Below are 21,516 nucleotides of genomic sequence, written 5' to 3' on the forward strand. Positions count from 1 at the left end.
AAGTTAGTTGCAAAGCGTTCCACGGTAGACCCAGAGACACTTTCTACAGAGTGTGTATAACAAAACTGGGGCCACATCAAGGAGAAAAGAACTCTCAAAGGATTTAGCAAAATATTGTCACAAAATCATAGAAACTTACAAGTGAAAGAGACTGCAGACTACACTGAGTCCAAATTCTACCTAATGTAGCTTTTTTCCCCATAACATTGTTACATATTGTTGACATTTCTTGTTAAAGATTCTAAGTGAAATTGTGTGAATATTGTATATTTGTGAATACCCTAGAATCAGTTTAGAACTCTGAATGTTGTGAAATGGAACTCTGCTGATGACTGGAATGTCACAGAAGGGAAAATCAGATTGGTCTGTCTCAGCTTCGAATCGGGAAGTCACATGGTCTTCATTCCTTCAAATTAGGAGGCAGAAGTAGCAGGTGATGCAGTTGATTCTCCCCTTTAGGCACTGAGCTGAAATGAATTGCTTTTGGAAGACATTCTCTTTTCTTTTGGTATTTAAGGCCAGTTCCTCAGAGAACTGAAATGACCAGGTGTCAGGGAAGAGTCGCTGTTAGGAATTGCTATTTTCACACACATGGCTGTCAACCCTTTGATCCTGAAAGTATACAGATATCTCCTTGACTACTAAGAGTAGCTCTGTGCCGGACTTTCAAAAGACAGTACAGCCTAAAATCTATGTGCTCTTCCTAAAAACTCAGTTGAAAAGAAAATGTTTATTAAGGTTTAAAAGTGATGGGGCGCCTGGATGGCTCAGTCGTTAAGCGTCTGCCTTTGGCTCAGGGCGTGATCCCAGTGTTCTGGGATCGAGCCCCAGGTCAGGCTCTTCCACTGGGAGCCTGCTTCTTCCTCGCCCGCTCCCTCTGCTTGTGTTCCCTCTCTCGCTGGCTGTCTCTCTCTGTTGAATGAATAAATAAAATCTTAAATAAATAAATAAATAAATAAATAAATAAATAAATAAATAAAGTGAGTCTAGCCGGGGGTGTTTGTCCAAATCAAGGGTGAGACTGAGAAGAGCACATCAACGATGGGGGCTTTCCAACGCAATGCATCCTCTTCAGCATCCTGTTGCCCTGGGGCCCAACCGTACTTCTGCTGGAATGGTGGCAGGCTTCAGAAGTCACCCCCAAAGCACTTGGCGTGACCTAGAACAATAACCACGAGTTAGATGACCCACTCTCTCTTGAAGATCGGACTGCGTTGTTTCGGTGCACATTTCAGAAAGCTGATCTTTTATTGGTCACCTCACAAGTGGCTGAGCTCCTTCCAGTCTGTGCCAAGCCTGTGTGCTGCCCCTCTGGCTGCCTTACTCATCATTGTCACTGGGATTGGAAATTGGCCCCCTCTCCCTACCCAGCAGTGCACGCTGTGCATGTGACAGCCTCTGGACGATGGAGGGCTTTGGAGCCAAGGCCGGGGTTCTGCGGTAACCTTCACCACTTCAGAAGCTCATCCTCCAACCCGGGGAGCACGTTCTCCCTCCTCTGAGTTCTCTGCATCCAGCAAGTCTCCGTTTGGGGGAGGTGATGTGGTCTCTTGCCAGAATCGACTTAACTGATCTGACCAAATGGAAAGAACATGTCCAGGCAACAAAGAATCAACCGAAGCTAGCATGAATTTTTTGACCTGACCTCTTATAAACATTGTTCAAGCAGGGATGCCGAGCCATCGATTTGGTTTTCTCCCTCTAGCTCTGCAAAGTCACCTTGCTGCTAATAAACTTAGTTCAAAACCCAGGAGAACAGAGTGCTGCTGAACACTGTCTTAAGCAGAAATATAGATTATTATTTTAAATTCTTCCAGAATGGTGAAGTTAACTCCAATTGTTGCATGGCAACAACTTATAACTTTCTCAACCTCAGGGGTAGTCTACTTTGTGTAAAGCTTTGACAGCTGTGTGCTCTATTTGGGAAGTAAATGGCCAAGGGAAATGTACAGCAAAATACTCTGCAGGTACTCCAACCTGTGACACAACCTCTCCATGTAAACTTTGAGGTTTGGACAGATCATTTAGGAACTGGAGGTGAATGCCTTTCTCCTCTTCTCTATCCAAAACCCATGTGTGACATGGATTCTTGTAATGTCGGGTGCTCCTAATGCTTCATATTTTGTTGATTAGTAATATGCTCTTTCCATAGAGAGGAAGGGAGAGATTAAGAGGGGGGGGGTGAGAGAAGGGAGACAGGTGAAGAGGAAGGATGATGGAACAGAAGAGAAGGGAAGAACTTGGAAAGGAGAATGGAGAGACTGACAGATACACCTAGCCCTGCCCTTCCACATTTCCTCTGTGCCACATGGCACCTTACAGTTGTTAAAGGGGGAAAAAATGTTCAAGGACACTGGATAATAATGGGAAGGCAGATTCATTCTGGACCACCACAATAGGTACAGGATCACTGCAATGGGATTTTCTAGTGGGGGAGACAGATGCAGCTCAACTCTGAATGCTGCATGGGAAGTAGGGGTTACAGTCAAGGAGAGGTGTAGTCCTGGATGGGAAATCTTCAGCAGGGAACGTCAAGGGTAAGGGAGGTTCTGGCTAACCAGACGCAGCAAGGTCTTGCTGAAGGCAGGCCAGGTGGGCAGACCTCACCCGGGGGTTGGAGGCAGGAGGGAAGGAAACCCATCAGATATGGAGGGTGGGAGCTTCTTAGTAAACTGACTCAGCAGGGTTTTTGCTAGAACTGGGTTTTCCAGAAAGGGGCATGGATAGGCCTGTAGGAAGGCTCAGCTGGACTGAAGTTGAGTCAAGCCAAGAATCTTCATCACCACTCCATCCTTCTGCTCACAAAGAACTGAACATCACTTTACTTCCTTCTCCACATCATGCTCTCTATTATTGAAGCTTGTCTGACACCGTGTTTGCCAGGTAATCATCTTCTTAGAGTTTAGATTCCTTCCCCTCAGTGCTTTTCTCCTCCCCTTCAGTGTGAATGTCCATCCCGATCACATAGTCCTGCCTTTTCTGTTCCTGCTATGCACACTGCTCACGTGTGAGCCCAGGCACCTCAAGCTTCAACTAACATCTATAATCCTGCTTCTCCTAAATCCGCTCTGTCTTCAGGCATCCCTCCCCTGAATCTAGACTCTTCTTTCACCCCATCACAGGCCAGTTTCACCTAAACACTGGTTCAAACCTAAGCAGAAGCACGTGTTTGAAAGCAAGCATGTTTTATTTTTTTTTTTTTTATTTTTTTTATTATATTATGTTAGTCACCATACAGTACATCCCTGGTTTTTGATGTAAAGTTCGATGATTCATTAGTTGCGTATAACACCCAGTGCACCATGCAGTACGTGCCCTCCTTACTACCCATCACCAGTCTATCCCATTCCCCCACCCCCCTCCCCTCTGAGGCCCTCAGTTTGTTTCTCATAGTCCATAGTCTCTCATGCTTCATTCCCCCTTCTGATTACCCCCCTTTCTTTATCCCTTTCTTCCCCTACCGATCATCCTAGTTCTTATGTTCCATAGATGAGAGAAATCCTATGATAATTGTCTTTCTCTGCTTGACTTATTTCCCTTAGCATTATCTCCTCCAGTGCCGTCCATGTTGCAGCAAATGTTGAGAAATCGTTCTTTTTGATAGCTGAGTAATATTCCATTGTATATGCCCTTCAACAGATGACTGGATTAAGAAGTTGTGGTCCATATATACAATGAAAGCAAGCATGTTTTCTGATATTCGTCTTGCCCTTGCAATTCCACAAATAGTTTAGCAATCCACTAACACTGGAAATCCTTAGTGTCCTTCACCTTGCCTTCCTACCTCCTTGTTCAATAGGCAACTAACATAATATAATAAAAAATATTCTTATAAAAAAATAGGTGACAAAACCTATCTGTATCAACCCCGAGTGTCTCTTCCCTTCTTATGGCTTTTATCTGGAAATACTATAGCAAGATAAATGACATAAAATCTCAATAAGGAAAAGAAGTAAAAGAAATGCATGGGGAAACCATTATTGGGAAAATAATTTCATTAGCAACTTGTATTTGTTAACAATTTCATTATTTGAATAGTACTCATTACCCACAATTGTAGAGAAAAAATGGACAAATTACAAGGGAAAAAAAAAAACTATGTCAAAAATATAGATAAATGGGAGACATTCCATTAAGTTAGGCAGTCACTGATGTTATTCACTTGACAATAAATGTAAACAAATTGTGAATGCAGTACTTTTATAAAAGACAAATTCTCTAAAATGTGTTTATTGGTTTTACTTATGTTTGTAGCTGGCCACTGCGGTTCCCCGGATCCGATCGTGAACGGTCATATCAGTGGAGACGGTTTCAGTTACAGGGACACTGTGGTTTATCAGTGCAATCCTGGTTTCAGGCTGGTTGGAACTTCCGTTCGGATATGCTTGCAAGACCACAAATGGTCCGGACAGACCCCAGTCTGTGTCCGTAAGTACACTGCAAATGAATTCAGCAGGTACTTCCTTTGGTCACATGTTTTCTCAGTGTGAAGTCTTAGCACAGACATGTGTATCCTCCAGAGCGAAAGAGAATGGATAAGCGCCCCTCTCCCCTGTGCTAAGAGAGACGCTGTGGACATGGCTTCCCTTTTCTGTTTCCTTCCTCCGGTTCTGTCCACAGTGAATGTGCTCCCTAACTCATCTCAAACAGGTCCCAGGATAAGTGATGTCATGCACTCATTTTCCTGATTTTATCACAGGATCAACAAGGTGGAAACAGAATCTAATTATAGGAGGGCAAACGTGCTGAGTCCTGAGTCTGCAGGTTGGCTTTGCAGAGTCCCAATTGCCTCATGCCCCTATCTTCTATGTTGCTTTCTATTTTTGTCATGGTTTCATCAAGAACACAGAGTTTTGTAAGCACTTCTTCCTTTAAAAGAAAGAGGTAAAACTATACAGTGATTGTCTTCAAATTTTATACCATCCAAGATAAATATTGGCCTGTATTTTTAGAAGACGTTGTACTCTCTGTTGCAAAATTTGTTTTAAACCTATTGTTTTTTATTTTCCCCTAGTATATTCTTTATTTTCCCAGGAATTAAACAAAAGAAATGTTGATATCGCTCTAGATAGTGAAAGGTATTCTCTGGGATGATGCAGTGGGAAATGTGCGCTTTGCTTAGAAGAAAGAACTGTTGACAAGATAAATGAGGAGGAAAACACCAGGTTTATGACTGTAATGTGTTTCTTTTGAAAGGGCCACTGAAGGATATCTTTGGGATTTGTATGGCTGTTCTTTAGGACGTGACATTAATGACAGTTCACTACATTTCAAAAGATCTTACAATAGGGATTGTCAAAGGAAGTGCTTATTTTGCTAAATTTGTGGTGTTTAAATTGATATTGGAATAACTTATGCATATGCAATTTAAATTATCAGCCAAACCTCTATAATGTTTCAAAACAAAAGGTTCCACAAAATTGGCTGGTGTGGTCTAAAGGGAAAATACTCAAAATTCATAATTAATTTAAGAATTGTAGCACCTCTTGTTTTTACTGCTTTATTACAGAGTTATTTGGTTGTCTGCCATGAGATAAGAATAATTATTATGCTGAAGAAAGTGCATTTGCCGGTGTTGTGTATTTTCCACAATTATAATATAAACCAGGGGGTCACCTTACAGTTCTTCCTCGTCGTTTTCCCTTCCAAACACGCATAGGATTTGCAACATGCCTGTATGTCTGTTGATGAGGAACTACATGGGAGGGCGATGGCCTGGGTATTTTCTGACACTGACGAGGGCTGTCTTCCTACGCAGCCATCACATGTGGCCACCCTGGAAACCCCGCGCATGGATTCACCAACGGCAGTGAGTTCAACCTGAATGACGTGGTGAACTTCACCTGTAACACTGGCTACCTGCTGCAGGGTGCCTCTCGAGCCCAGTGTCGGAGCAACGGCCAGTGGAGCAGCGCTCTGCCCACCTGTCGAGGTAGGAAAGGCTCCCGAAATGAGCCCTGCCGGCCGAGGGTAGCGGCGGATGAACACACCGAGGTACCGTGTCCGTGATGCTCGTCTCAAGGCACAGGACGCTGCAGGTGCTTTCACTGCTCAGTGGGGGGAGACATTCATGAGAATAAAGTACAAATCCCTCCCCGGGCTTTGTTGGTACTGGCCAGGTGCTCGATCAGAATGGTCTAGGACTCTAACTAGGGTAGACTTCTCTTCCACTTCTTTGTCTTTATCCTTTCACTCATCCACACAGCATCTTTGGATTCTGAGGTTCTAGACTACAGATGCATTTAAGAAGGTCTCATTGCTTTTAAATCTCTCTTTTTTTCATTTATTTATTTTTTTTAATTGCCACGTAGATCTAGGCTAAAACCTGAATTTTCAAGAAAATGGTATTTTGGAACTTTTGTATTTCTAGATGTTTGGGCTCGTAATATGTAAGGTTCTGCTTCGATGCTTTCCATTAAAACATCTTGTGCACTGAAGGTGAGTCAGACTTTACTGTGAAGGTGAAGGAGTTTTTATGGCAGCTATGATATGAGAGCCAGATACTTAATGAGTTTTCCTCTCGCTGACAATCACCCACTTTCCCACTGGGCTCCCAAGGAGGCTATATCCAAATAAGACAATAGTACAGTGGGATCCAAGCAATTTTTAAAAATAGTTATGTGAAATTGGTAACAAACTGTAGAGTTCTGGTACAAGTTGCTATTGGGGTGCTGGGCTTAAGCTGTGGCCGAAGCAAAGTCTCCTAATTTAACTTCCCTCTAAACACTAGTATTAGATTCACCCTATTTCAGTGTAGAGAAAGGAGAAAGCCCCCTTGGTCCCCTTGTTCTCACTCCCCCCCAGAAAGCAGTCTTCTGTCTATGATGTGGTTGAGCGTGGGGTGCAGAATGCACTTTCTCACTGAGTTTCTTACAGAAGAGCCCCTTGCTGGCCTCCTGACAATGTGGGTGGTCTGGTCAGCTTGAAAACTAATAAGTTTGCCCTTTATTGTTGTTGTTGTTGTTGTTGTTGTTGTTGTTGTTGTTGTTATTATTGTTATCAGCAGCAGCAGCAGCCGTTGTATGAGCCAGGGGCCAGGGAGAAGGGTAAGCAGGATGAGAGGGCATCTTTGAATGTGTGCACCTGCCCAGAAAGCTGGCTTCTTTGCCTCATCCCGCCTCTGGGCACTGAACGTCAGGATAGCTGCAAGAACGCACCTCCCCTGTCCCAGGGAAGCGTAAGGTACACATATCTGCGTGAAGTGGTGAGGACGTCAGCAGCAGCGGAAAGACATGGCTATTAGTGTCTGCCCTGTGTTCCTGTGGCTGTAGCAATTTAGAAAAAGATTAAACAGCTTTAATCAAACTGTTTTCTCCACCTGTAGGATGGGGGAAAAAATAGCACAACCGAAACCATGATTAAAAATGCATGCCCATAAATGGGGGTCCAATTTCTCTTTATGCAGGGGTTCAGCATATGTGGGCACTGAAGGCTTAGGCACATCAGAGCGCCCTAGATCTGTTCCCCAAAGGCCTTTGATTCAACTTAATAGAACATTTATTAAGCTCATGCTGTATTCCGAATGCTAGCCTATGCACTATTAGTACAGAGATGGGTAAAGTAACTCATACCTTTAAGGAGATAACAGTGAAGAAGACCAGGGGAGTGAGCAAATTAGGTAGGAAGAGTGTCACCCACTGATGCTGAGACATCATCCATTTGACACATAATACCTTCTTGCTGGACGGAAGATGGAAATGAACTCAAATTGTGGGCTTTTCATGATCAAACCTTTTTTGTGATCTATATTCCATGTTCCTCTTATACCAAAGAAGAGGAGTAGAAATTAAATGCTATCATTCATTAATGATTTTCAGGGTTTTAGATGCTGTGCTAGGTCCTTTAGATGTCTACGGCACAGCATAATGCTGGGATGTGTAGTCACTGCTTCAGTATTAATTTTTGCCTTTTCTTACCTTTCTCCCTTTTCTCAGAAAATATGAAGGTACTTAATTTCTTTAGCAGACTTATTTTTCAGAGCATAGAAAATAAATGTTTTAGGTTCATAGAAAAATTGAGCAGAAGCAGATGTCCCCCCACACAGGACTTCCCCCACTGTCAGCGTCCCCACCAGATGGTGCGTTGGCTACAATTGGTGAACGCACACGGACAGGTCATCATGGCCCAGAGCCCACAGTGTACATCAGGGTCACTCTTGGTGTCATTCATTCTATGGGTTTGGACCAATACATAATGACACCCTGAGAGTATCACACAAAATAGCTTGACTACCCTAAAAGTCCCCACTGCTCCACCTGTTCATTCATCCCTCCCCAACTAACCCCTGGCAACTACTGATCTTTTTAGTCTTCATAGTTTTGCCCGTTCCAGAAGGTCATGTAGTTGAAATTATACTGGATGCAGTCTTTTCAGACTGTCTTCTTTCACTTAGCAATATGCATTGAAGGTTCCAACATATCTTTCCCTGGCTGGATAGCTCATTTCTTTTCTTGTGCTGAATGATATTCCACGGTCTGGATGGGCCACAGTTGGCTTATCCATCACCTACTGAAGGGCTTCTTGGTTGCTTCAAGTTTTGATAAAGAAAGGTAATATAGAGGTTTTTGAGTGGACATGAGTCTTCCATTCCTTTGGGTAAATACCAAGGAGCATGATTGCTGGCTTGTATGGTAAGAGCATGTTTAATTTTGTGAAAAATCACCGTCTTCCAAAGTGGCTGCACCATTTTGCATTCCCACCGGCAATGGGTGTGGGTCCCCGTGGCTCCACATCTTGTCAGCTCTTGGTGTTGTCAGTATCCTGGATTTTGGCCGTTCTCATAGGTGTGTAGTGGCTCTCCTGTTGTTTTTATTTGCATGTCCCTGATGACATTTGTGTGGGGCATCTGCCGTGTGCTTCCTTGCCAGTGATGTATCTTCCTCGGGGAGGTGTCTGTTACGGTCTGTGGTCCAGTTTGTATTTGGGTTGCTTGCTTTCTTACTGTTGAGTTTTAAGAGTTCTTTGTATATTTTGGATTAATAGTCCTTTCTTCGTCACCTCCTTTGCTAACATTTTCTCCTACTCCGTGGCTTGTCTTCTCGTTCTCTTGGCACTGCCTTTTACAGTGTAGAACTGTTAAATCTGTGCTCCATTTTGAAAGCTGCTACGTCCAGTGCATCTGATGAAGGGGGGAGAGAAGGCAGGCAGATCAGTCCTACGGGTGTTGAGTGCACTGGAATTCACCAGAACATCTCGAAGGTGCCTTTGGTCACCGCATCTTGTTTTCTATTGTTTTGTTTTCTTCATTTTTGAGCAAAGAGATAGGAACTAGGGAACAGAATTTACATGTTTATTATAAAACCAGGAAAAGTATGATTTCAAAGAGGACAGGCTCATAAAGGTGGTGAAGCCTTAGGAAAAAAAATGGCATAAAACTCAAAAAGTTGAAGGTAACAAAAATAGCTACTTTTTAAACAAAATTGCCAGGGATTCACAATGCCTATTGCAGTACAAACTGATTCTTATCTTATGTGGTTCCTTGAATAATTCCACAGAAGACTTAGGATGTCATATTTCATGCAAGCCTAGCTGTTGTGCTTGATTTCTTCTCCCAAATTCTTGATCATATCTAATTCTCAAATGTCTGATTTGAGTCGGTCAATTTGGGGTAGTCCTACCCTGTGTAGTTCATTTGTGATGTGAAGGAGAAACTCCACCCAGAACATTGGAATGGAACTCTGAATAAATCTGTGCTGAAGTGAGGCCTGACTACATAGAGATTTCTACAAAGTCTGTCTCCTCTCCGGGGCCACCTCATTGTTCTCAAACTCAGCCGTTAGCAGGAGAAAGCTCTATGTGAGCCTGCAGCATTTGTGATCAGTCGGAAGGCTCACACCCGGGACGCTAGCTGTAATGCTTTATACTCAACCCCATTAACAGTATCTTTGCAATGAGGATTAGGAAAGTAAAGAAGGTTTGTTTTGTGTTAGTAGTTATATTTTTCGGAAGAAATACATGATAAGTGACATGGTTGCAGGTTTCACAAGAAGAAATGAAAACAAGTATCTCAAATATATTTTAAGAATCAGATTACGTACACCATCCTGGAGGCCCATATTTCTATGTAGAAGCTTGCTTTGAGCTTCGTATCCTAAGTTCCAAAACACGTGCCAGTAAGCTCAAAGGTTCCGTCAATTCTGTGACAATGCCAAGCTTGACAAAGTTTTAGGATAATTCACTTGATATTTCTTTTTTTAATGTAATAATTTTTGAATTGCATACAAACTTTAGATGGTTTCCCCTTTCTTACCTGTAGTTTTGTAGGGTTGGGTGTTTAAATTCAGAGATATTAAATATATGTCATTATGTGATTACACACATGAAGATAAACAAAATTAAGAAAATATGGGGCTAGTGAAGATTCAGTTATGATTAGAGAGGAATAAAAAAAGGAAACGATTTAAAAAAAGCTCACTGAAGAGCCCCTATGCATATGATTGCATGTATATGTCTATGGAAAAGCATACGTATTGTCATCGTATCATATTGTCTCATATTATCCAAAATTTAAAATGGTAAAGTTTTCCAATTAAGGGAAACATAAGAAATAATTCCATATTTGTGGCTTTATTTAACCCAAGTGTTCATTAGGTCTACTGATAAACAGCAGCCACTGCTGATTGCGGGGGACCCGGAAATGAACAGCGAGCTCTCTCCAGGGGCAGGAAGAGCGTTGGAGCTGGCAGCTCCCGGAAGCTGCCCTTAGATCCCTACTTGAAGAGTATTTTCCAGGGGGCAGAGGGGGATCGAGGTCTATCCTTTAGATTTTTCTGCAGGTGACACAGGATTGCTCTGTGCAGACACAGTGCTGCGGGGCTGACCTCTCCAACTTACTCCTTGAGTAGAACTCAATACGGAGTCTATGGTCAATGATCTGCTTCACATCAGTCTCCTTGCATGAATACTCAAGGAAAGACACCCTCCTCACGTGTTTCTGGAGTTCTAGATACACCAATGTCTGTGAAATTCTTCACACAAAGTGTCTGGCACACAGTAGGTCCTCAGTCCTCCCACCGTGTCCTCATGCCTCTGAAAGTTCTATTTGCTCAGGAGAGTCAAGCAATCAATTATAATCCATGATAATTAATTAGAGTGTTTATCTTTTATCAAATCTGAATATGTGATTTGCCGCTAAAACTTACTTTATCAGGAATTGAAGAAGATGAAAATGTAACTCTCATGTATTTGAAAAACAGTCCTACATGACCGTTCCTTTTTTGCTTTTTTTTTTTTCTCTGTGACCAGCAATCCCATTTTTAAAATGTTGATTCATCCAGGTAGTAAACAAGTCCAAAAATGTTTATTCTGTGCAATAGACTGCATATTGCATAGTTATTTTATCTTTGTCCTCTAAACTTTGTGTAATTCTTTCTCTTGAAAACAGTTTTTTAAAGATTTATTTATTTGTATGAGAGAGAGAGAGAGTAGGGTGAGGGGCAGAAGGAGAGAGAGAGTCCTCAGGCAGACTCCCTGCAGAGCACAGAGCCTGATGCAGGCTCCATCCTACGACGTTGAGATGATGACCCGAACTGAAACCCAGAGTCGGACGCTTAATCGACTGAGCCACCCAGCCACCCCTATTGAAAACATTTTAAAACATACTATGCAGAACTCTAATCAATTATGAGTGCTTTTAAAAAAAAAATGTAGTGAACTAATTCTTACTCCTTTTTCCCACCACCACCAAAATTAAATTGGCTATTCTTAGATTATGAAGCATTATTTTCTTATTTTCCTGCTCATGGTTAGGTTTTTATGAGTGTAAAAGAAAATGGAAAGAGCAAGATTAAAGACTAAAAAGAAATAGAAACACAGATTTTCTGAAGAATTATGTTGAAATCAAAATATATATATATCTTCCACAATACGAAGCTGTCAGCTAAGAAGTCAGGACTAGTCATTTCTACTTTTTTCAAAAACAAAATTTTGGGAGGGGATGGATGTTTGTGGCCTTCATGGTGGTGATGGTGTCATGGATGCACACTTACCCCAAATCGTACGGTTGTACACGTCAGATTCGTGTGGCTTGTTACGTGTCAGTCGTCCTTCCGTAAAGTGGTTAAAAATAAGAGCGCTGGACTTGTAGGAATTAGTGTTGACATCAAAGATTGAAAGGCACTTTGGATTCTGTTTCAGATTTCTGGTTTCCAACCAGATTCTTGATATACAAGTTAAATCACATGGTTCTGTTATCATCATCTCAGAGACCTGCTCGGTAAAGCCTCATAAACTTTTTATTGATGATGAGTTAATATATTTTAATAAGTGGGTAAATGATGTAAAAAGTATGCAAGGAAATGTGTTGAAGGTAAGAATTTATTATGAAAATTGTTTCTGAAAACCAGAGATGAAACTCAGAATTGCTTTAGTCAGTTCAGAAGTGATCGAAATTTTCAGATTGTCCTGGTCCAATAACAGGATGGGATCAAATCCACAGCAAACCTATGAAAGTACTGTAGGAGTTTCACTGTCCGGATGACCCAGGGTCCACACTATTAGTGACCATGGCAAGCTTTCCTGCATATTCTGTTACTGCCTCTTACTTTATATTTCTGCAACTTAGGAGAAATGAGTGGTCCAATTTCTATTTTTGAAAAGCTGGAGAAAGTACCTGTGATTGAAATCTGTCGTATCCCTTTGTCATCAGAGAGCTTTTCCAGGAAAACATGCTCATCGCTTTGGGTCATGCACAGAACTGAGGACTTGGGGCAGGTGTTGATTCCAGTACCTGATGAGGGAACAGAGCGGGACAAGCCAGAGACGGTTAATGACGTCGGTGTCTAATGAGATGGTGTGCAGGCAGATGACCAAGCTGACGGGGTGGGTCAGGACTCAGAGTCTGAGGGCTTGGCGGTGCTCCACGGTTTCAGCATGCCACGGGAAAGTGAATCACTCATAGAGACTGACGGTAAAGTAAATCAGATCCAATAATTAGCAATTCACGTTTCAAAAACTGGCGTTCTAATGTTTCATTAGTCAGGTTCTCCACACACTCAGTAATCAGGCTAGGGCGGTATTGGACAAACTGTGTCTGACTGCAGCTGTGTAAGAATAATTCGATAGGACAGGACTGAAAACATCCACAAGCAGATTTAAGCCAATATTAGATAAAAAGGACAGTTAGTACTCAGAAAAGTTTAAAAGGGAATATATTTTTAAAAGTGTAAGTTATAGGATGTGCAATGTTTTTATCTCTATGTTAGCTTGAGTATTTTTTTAAAGATTTTATTTATTTGAGAGAGAGATAGCTAGAGAGAGCACAAGTGGGGAGGGGAGGGAGAAATAGGCTCCCCGCTGAGCAGGGAGGCCGACTTGGGACCTGATCCCAGGGGGGATCATGACCTGGGCCGAAGGTAGATGTTTAATCAACTGAGCCCCCCCAGGTGCCCCTACCTCGAGTATTTTTGAAGTTAACTTCTCTAAGAGTAAGGAGTGTATGTAGAGAAGGCTCTTAGTACATAGCTTATAAAATAGTATTGCAAGTTAAGACTCACAGCAGCTACGCTAAAAAAAAGAAAAAGGAAAGGATAGGAAAGGAAGGGAAGGGAAGGGAAGGGAAGGGAAGGGAAGGGAAGGGAAGGGAAGGGAAGGGAAGGGAAAGAAAAGAAAAGAAAAGAAAAGAAAAGAAAAGAAAAGAAAAGAAAAGAAAAGAAAAGAAAAGAGAAAAGAAAAGAAAAGAAAAAGTGGAGGGGGATCCCTTTGGGATTCATGTCACCAAGAAATACTCATCCATTTTTATATATATGCTAGATTGGACAGGTACGGGAGCGTAATCCTTACCTAGTTTTAGAGTAACTGTCTCTGTGACCTCGGGCGTGTTACTGATCATTATAGTAATGTCCTACCCTCCCCTCCGACATACTCAAAGGTCCCCATGGAACACATTCTGTGCACCCTCTGGAACCTCTCCAGGCTCAGCCATGTATCTATGGCAGCAGTATTTCTCATTCTTTCTAGCTGATGGAATTCGGCTCTGCACCAGGTGTTTCTACCTGGACCTCAGGGCAAGTGTTGGCTCGTGGTGTGTGGGCTGGTGGGGTGTTCAGGCCAGGTGAAGAGCTCCACATTGAGATACCAATGTCTCTCCCATGCATTACCCTCTGCTGGGCACCACGTGGCAAAGTAGACTGTCAGGTTTTCTCAGCAGGTCTGACTTGGTCTGACCCGTCTTCACCGACCTCACTGGTGATTTCACACATGACAAGACGGTTGAAGGAACTTGGTCCTTAAGCTCTGCTGATAGCTCAGGAATGCCAGTCACGGGGCCTCAGCCCACCGGATCTGAGCTGGGGATCCCACACAAATCAGGAGGAAGGATTCAGGTGGAGGAGCTGTTTGTGGGGATGGACTGGGCACCCACAAACGCTTCTGGCAGCAGCCTACTTCCCATGTGGCAGAGAACCCCCACACACAGCCCTGACATAGACTGCTTCAGAGCGTCCCCCCCATGGTGGAATAATAAATCAAGTTATTCCTGCCCCCAGCAGAAAGATACAGCTGAACCTCCTAGCGAGCCTCCGAAATAAAACGGAAGGGACAGAAGTGGATGCGTCTGACACAGGACTGATTTGATAGAATAAGACAGAAAAGAAAAAAATACGGGCAGATTTCGGGGGTGTGTAGACACAACTCTTCCAACATAAGGAACAATTCAGTTTTCCCCATTGGCGCTCACGGACTGTTTATCGTTGTTAAACATTGTCGCTGCTCACTAGTTTAAGGGTGATGCACTAGGTGAAGGAACGGGGAGATGCCTGGGACTCAGCCCTCCAGTGTTCCTTCCAGGTGATTCTGTGCAACCTAAAGTCCTAGAGTGGCCACTGGAAATGAGGGCATTCGTGTCTGCCACGCACCTCTCCTCCACCACAGGCAAGAGGGGCCACCAGGGAGAATCCAGCCTGGGGTTTTCAGAGCTGTCAGGCAGGAAACTCAAGTATTCTAAACCCTCTTCCCTGGGGCCCCAGAGCTCGGACAGCATGGCCTCCTCTGGCCTGCAGAGAGAAGGATGCAGCTGGACCTCATCCTTCCTGCAGCCGTAGCCACCTCACTGCAATGGACTCCCTCTCCTTCGTGCTCTCATCTGCAGCTGGATCCTTCTTTCGAGCTCCGAACCCGTGACGGCCGTTGCTTTGTACATCTCCTCCTTCTCATCCACCGCACGAGTAGCCTGTATTGAGGACAGCTGGAGCAAACCATGAAAGTACAAATAAAGAAACGCAGGAGCTCAGCAGGGGCAGGGTCCTGTGCAGCACTGGGGATCTGCTGGGCTTCCTGGCAGAGGCGTCCCGGAACCAGCTCAGTGCCGTCTGTGTAGGTGGCCTCCACCCTCATGGCTGAAGACTCCAAAACTGTGTTCTGGACGGACTCCTGAGAAGGGCATATGCACAAACACAAACACACATCTTTAGCACGCAGGCCAAGGAAACACTAGGCTGCTTATGAAGGTGTAACTAACACTAGGGGCTCTTTCTATCTCCTGGGCTGGACACGCAACTCCAAATGCCAGAATGCACCTGCACAGGTGTTTTTTCAGGTTATAAAAAATAATTAATCCTTCAAGTATATTAGACTATCTCTAGGTGGGTAAGTCTTGCTATTTCAGTGGGTTTGGTGATAGTTTTATTGTGGGTGTAATGCATTATGCAACCTTACCATTATCTGCCTGTGCTCCATAAACATTTTTTTTTTCCTCAAAGAAACTTGAGTCTTTCTTCTAGAAGCTCGGGGTTGTTCTAGAAAGCATAGAATACTATTTTGCAGCACTAAAAGAGGTCTTTGTAATCCTCGCTTCTGCCCTACACCTTCCTCCTCACTGCAAAGAGGAAATCAAATGCTCAGAGAGGGTAGAGGATTCGCCCCCAGCCACTGGGACCCGTGACTGCAGGGACTGCCTGAGAATTAGCTGAACGGCCCCTTTCTGAGCCAGAAATATCTGGAGAGAGCGCAGCTCTCACAGCAGCTGTCTCATTCAATGGTGTGGGGGGTCAAAGCACGGGATAATCAGGGGTGTTCTTTCTTTTCCTCTGCACCTGCGGAAGCACATTGCTAATTCCCTCACAGCCGCCAACAGGCATTCAGGCTAATAGAGTGCCATTCAGATTAACCAGAGCATGTCCTGCGTGCACAGCGGACTGTTTCTCTGCGGGGCTGTTTCTAAAGGAGGAAGAGGCTTCAATCAGAGCCTGGCTTGATTTACATTTCTATTAAGTGTTGATGGAAGAATTGTCATTTTTATATGCATTCCGCATGCAGCAGAAATGACTTAAGGCACACACATTGAAGCATTAATTAATACACGTAGGTGGCGGTGGGGGTGATTAATGACTGTGCCACAGACGGCCCTAAAATAGTACACCCGAGTAAAAATATTTAAACGAAACTATCTTGAGCTGGGTTCTATTTTAACATTTTCATCATATAAAAACTTAACCAGGAAAACTATTTTTAGACTTTACATTGAAGTCTCTTCTTAGGAAATAAATAAGGGAAATTAGCCTCACATCGTTGAAATTGCCAGAGGGGCAAATACACGGTTTGACAGCTTTTGAAACGTAACGGCCCAAAGCAGGACGTGGGATTTGTCAAGGGAGAACAGTTTCATGATAAACCTCTGCTGTGATGTTGTCATCCTACAAAATTTCTAACGCCACGAGGAGCGGGTCCTCTTCAGATCTCTTTTGTTTCTAAGTGTATCTAAATAATATGTACCTTTTTTCCCCCTAGTGGTGAACTGCTCGGATCCAGGCTTTGTGGAAAATGCCATTCGTCATGGGCAGCAGAATTTCCCAGAGAGTTTTGAATATGGAATGAGCGTCATGTATCATTGCAAGAAGGGATTTTACCTGTTGGGATCTTCTGCCTTAACCTGCATGGCTAATGGCCTATGGGATCGTTCTTTACCCAAGTGTTTGGGTAAGTGAGGGTTATTTTGGATTCTTGTGGCTCAGAGCTCTTAAGATCACCAAGAGAACAACAACGACAAAATTTTAAGTCTTTACAAATTGTATAAGTTATATGACATCTTTACTGATTGGCCAGAAATCACAAAACACAGCTCAAACTAGTTTAAGGGTCAAAAAAGAGAGGGAACCCTGGCATGTTCTCATACCTGGCTTTGGAAAGAAATGGACCCGAGTGTATTGGGCAGCACTTGGACTCATTCTGTGTCTGTCTCCACTTATTACTGCTTATCTTCTACTTGGACCTGGCAGACACGCCTATCGTACACGGCTCAAACATGGTGGCCAGTGGCCTCAACACCTAGCACCTCTCAGCTTCCCTCTGTCTGGACCAGATTCAAGAATATTGGCAAAGAGCTCTGGTAGGGAGTATCTATCTGTTGACCTAGCATCTATTGCCAGAAGGGTCGAGTAACCTGAGGGACCATACAGGTCTCATGAGCAGTTCTGGTACCAAGAGTTAAGACAATAGAAAAGATAGTATCTTGGTAATATCTTCCTCCTGATCCATATGATTAAATAAGAGGAAGGCAAATTGCCCTAAAGAATGGGGGTAACATTCTGAGCAGACAAAATTATAGATCATCGCTATGGCCCACCTCAAATGATGATCAGTATTTTAGAGCAAGAAGATTAACAAGAATACATTCTTCCCTAAATAGCTATAGTCTTACCTGCTTTTAACTTGAAAAAGCATGTTGTCCTTTAGCTTAAAGACACCATCTTATTACAACAGTCTGACAGTTTAGGAAAAGGGGTGACTCTCCTTCACCTTTTAAAAATCATTCAGAAACAAAACAATCCATAAAATAAAAATCCTTCTTTGTATTCATTTTGGGTGCATAAAGAATGTGGGAAATGACAATTACATTTTAAATTGAATTTACTGAAAAAAAAGTGGTAATCTATATTACCTCTTACAATTGCAGTGTTGTTGGTACATTTTCAGAATAAATTCATCCTGGAGAATTGTTTCCCTGTCATTCAGTGTCCCACGTAACCCCTCCCAATCTACATGCAAACTTGTCTCAAATTGTAATTTTAACAATATAATTAATTTCTAGGGGGAAAGAGTGACTTCTTTCAAAAGCAAATAAATGCACAGCCTCATATGATCAAAAACACATCTGTAAATGTATTAGAATCTTCATCAAATTTTATCTGCTTTCTGGTTTTCTAGGCCTTCACTCGTGGGAATTTTTCAGAGAAATTAGTTTTTCTTTCTTTGTCTCCCCAAACATTTCTTTTGCGTATTCCCGGGCTGATGTGAGACTTCCATTAGTTTTTCTAATGATGCCAGTGTGCTCCGAATCTGCAGGAACTAGGCTGTAAGTGACTCTCGTTCTCCTGGTTCCCACCACTTGTTGTCCTTAACAACTGGAATTACCATGCATCTGGGAACACAGGTTCTCAGAGGAGCCGTTTGCTCGTACTTGCTCCAGAGTGGCCAAGCTTCATCACTAGTTTTGCTGTTATGCTTTCACTGATTTTTTTTTTCTCTCTCTCTCTTAATTTCACCTGGAACTGGTCATTTACCAACCACTTACTGACTTGGCTCTAATTAGCTTCCTTTTAGGACTCGGTCAGGTAAAATCTTGTTCACCAATGAACAGATATCAGTGTAAGACCAGATCAATCTAAGGGCTAATGTGACTCACGGGGATGCTCAGTGCCTTTCCACTTTCTGAACCTACATCTCTGGTTGAGATCACTTTTGGGTTAACAGTGATCACATGCAAGTAGTCTAGGCTGTTAAATCAGGGGCCTTGAATAGTTTGTTGGGAGCCTGAGTCCAGTCAGCTCTTTACACGTAAAGCAACATTTGCCCATCATTAACCCTAATTTGGGACCTTATGGAAAAGGAGAGATAAATCTCCACGGCCCTACCTTAATCTGGATTCCAGAATTTTCCTCTTTGAAAGATAATTTATGATTAGATTATAGGCCTGATTTGGCATGATTTTAAAGAAATGAATGGGAATACTGCGATTATTTTATAGAGTAACTTGAGGAAAAATTTAATCACTAATTTTTTTATTATTATTATTTATTATTATTATTACTTAAACATTTTAAACTGCCACCTGATCAAAGAAAAATTGTTAGAAGGGTCATCATAGATCCATGAACTGGAAGAGTACACAGATATGACAGAGTTTGGAGCCAAGCAAGTATATAATTGTCATATTAACTGAAGAGATAATGGAACTCGTTTCCATGAATCTATGTAATTTCTAACTTTTTGTGTCATACTGCTTTTTTGGATTACAGTTAAGGACGCATGGAAAAAAAAATGTAGGTAAAGTGACTTTCTCTTTGAAAGCCTAGCCGTAGATTTCTATCTTAAGCAAAACTACCTCAAGATAAAATGAAACAAAAACAAACATCACTGACAGACCCTCTTCTTGTCTTCAGTAATATATGAGTATCTAAGGTGGGGGAGTGTTACCTGGAAAATTATATTTGTTATCCATTGGGGGCTGCAGGAATTTTCCAGTATGTTTAGCTGCTTTTCATTAATAGGTGATGTTTGTATGGGCGTTGGTGTGGGAGACCTATCAAGACAAACAGTTCAACAGGACTGATGTATTCACTTATTGAAATTTTTCCTTCAGCCATATCATGTGGCCACCCAGGGGTTCCTGCTAACGCTATCCTAACTGGAGAGCTGTTTACGTATGGTGCCGTAGTTCGCTATGCATGCAAAGGGAGCCGGGATCTTGTAGGCAACAGCACTCGAGTTTGTCAAGAGGACAGTCACTGGAGCGGAACGCTACCCCACTGTACAGGTGAGGAATGACGCCATTAGATAGTGACCTGAAGGGTATAACAGTTCAGTCATTTGAAGCTAGCATTCCATGTCCAGCCGGATACACCAGCGTTCTATGTGGTCACCTTCATCTTCATCAATACCTTCGAGTACCAGTCACTTCACACTTCCTCCTGTGGGAGTCCTGGGTTCTTCATCACCCTGGCCAAGAGGCCTGCCTCCCTTCATTCAGTTTGTCCCTGTCCGTTCTTAATTCCTTGTCCGTGCTTCCTCTGAATTCTTCCACGTCTTTCCTGTCTCAGGAATTGATAAGTACATTGACACCCTTTGAAAAAAAAATCTTAATTTTTTCATAGATAGTTCTTCAATAAATAAGAGTCAGTGAATCAACAACTCTGGATGTAATTGAGAAGAATCAAACCTCTCATTTGGTTCTTTGCTATCCAATACACTTTAACCCTGTTTTGCTTTTATTATCCATACTGATGCAGTAGATACACCCTGCGTCCCTTATTCCTAGAATTTTATTTCTTCCAGAGAGTATCATTTTTTGTCATCCACGTATTTGGATAAGCTCGTTTGTGTTTAGTTATACAGAAACAATTTCTTCATGTTTTTCACTTTTGCGCTATGATAAAGAAAGTCTTTCTCACAAGATTTCCAGAATGCAGCGTGACTGTAACACATTTAAGTACCTTTCATTCTGGGGTGTCTGGGTGGCTTAGTCTGTCAAGGGGCTGACTCTTGGTTCCCACTCAGGTCGTGATCTCACGGGTCATGGGAGCAGGCCCCACCAAGAGCCCCTCATTGGGCTCCGTGCTTAGCAGGGAGTCTGCTTGAAGAATCTCGCCCTCTGCCCCTCCAGGCCACTTCCTCCCCACTTTCGCGCTTATGAGTTCTCCCCCTTTCTCTCTCAAATAAATAAATCTGAGGAAATAAGTACATGAGTAACTTTTCATTCTTCTTAAACATAACAGCTCTGTTATAAACTAGTCTAATGACATTGTGTTTCACCATATGTGTTTGTGTTCAATAGGAAATGACCCTGGATTTTGTGGTGATCCCGGGACCCCAGCACATGGGTCCCGGCTTGGGGACGAACTCAAGGCCAAGAGCCTTCTCCGCTTCTCCTGTGAAATGGGTTACCAGCTGAGGGGCTCTCCTGAGCGGACATGTTTGCTCAATGGCTCGTGGTCAGGACTGCAGCCCGTGTGTGAAGGTGAGTACATTCAAGTCGTAAAGTCAACCTTACAGATGGAACAATGTATTTCATTCTAAAATGACTGGTACCATTTCCACAGAAATCCTACAGACTGAACTTTTGTATCATTAAACTACTTTGTCCCAAAATGTATAAGAGAATCATCAGAACTCATGACTGGGTACATGGAGATATCCTGTCTATTCAAAAGATCATCTAACACAGATCCTTACCTTTTGAACATTTATAACCTAGAAGAGGTTTCTGATCTAATAATAATTTCTACGTGATTTGGTGGTGTTTTGTGGTTGCTGGTGGTGAAAAACTGATAAAAAAGAACAGTGAGTAGAAGGAGTGTAAATCACTGAAGGGAATTTCTGCAGGCTGGGATATGCTTCACTTCCCATGTTATTTCCAGTCTATTGGTGACCCTTGCCCAAAACATTGCATTACCAAAGAACCTAGGGTGATTCTCTGTGTAATACTTTGGAGTGAATATATTTTATTTTAATATTTGAGAAGCATAAGAGGACATGGTGGGATACCTCAGTAATAACAGTAGAAGACCATGAATACTTTACCCTGTC

The 21,516-nt window shown here is 42.6% G+C and overlaps 1 protein-coding gene across 1 annotated transcript in view; it reads left to right on the forward strand.

The window, feature by feature from the left end:
* The window catches only part of CSMD1 (CUB and Sushi multiple domains 1), a 1,039,667-nt gene that overhangs the window by 980,151 nt on the left and 38,000 nt on the right, over positions 1–21,516 (forward strand). The window contains exons 51-55 of the mRNA XM_087856321.1: positions 4,255–4,428; positions 5,759–5,932; positions 16,723–16,911; positions 19,574–19,747; positions 20,765–20,947. Coding sequence (XP_087712447.1) covers positions 4,255–4,428; positions 5,759–5,932; positions 16,723–16,911; positions 19,574–19,747; positions 20,765–20,947 — 894 coding nt within the window. The remainder of the gene's footprint in view (positions 1–4,254; positions 4,429–5,758; positions 5,933–16,722; positions 16,912–19,573; positions 19,748–20,764; positions 20,948–21,516) is intronic.

The sequence above is a fragment of the Ursus americanus genome, chromosome 27 (assembly GCF_024610735.1).
Source record: "Ursus americanus isolate L20-20 chromosome 27, mUrsAme1.1.p, whole genome shotgun sequence".
NCBI classification, from domain to species: Eukaryota; Metazoa; Chordata; class Mammalia; order Carnivora; family Ursidae; genus Ursus; species Ursus americanus.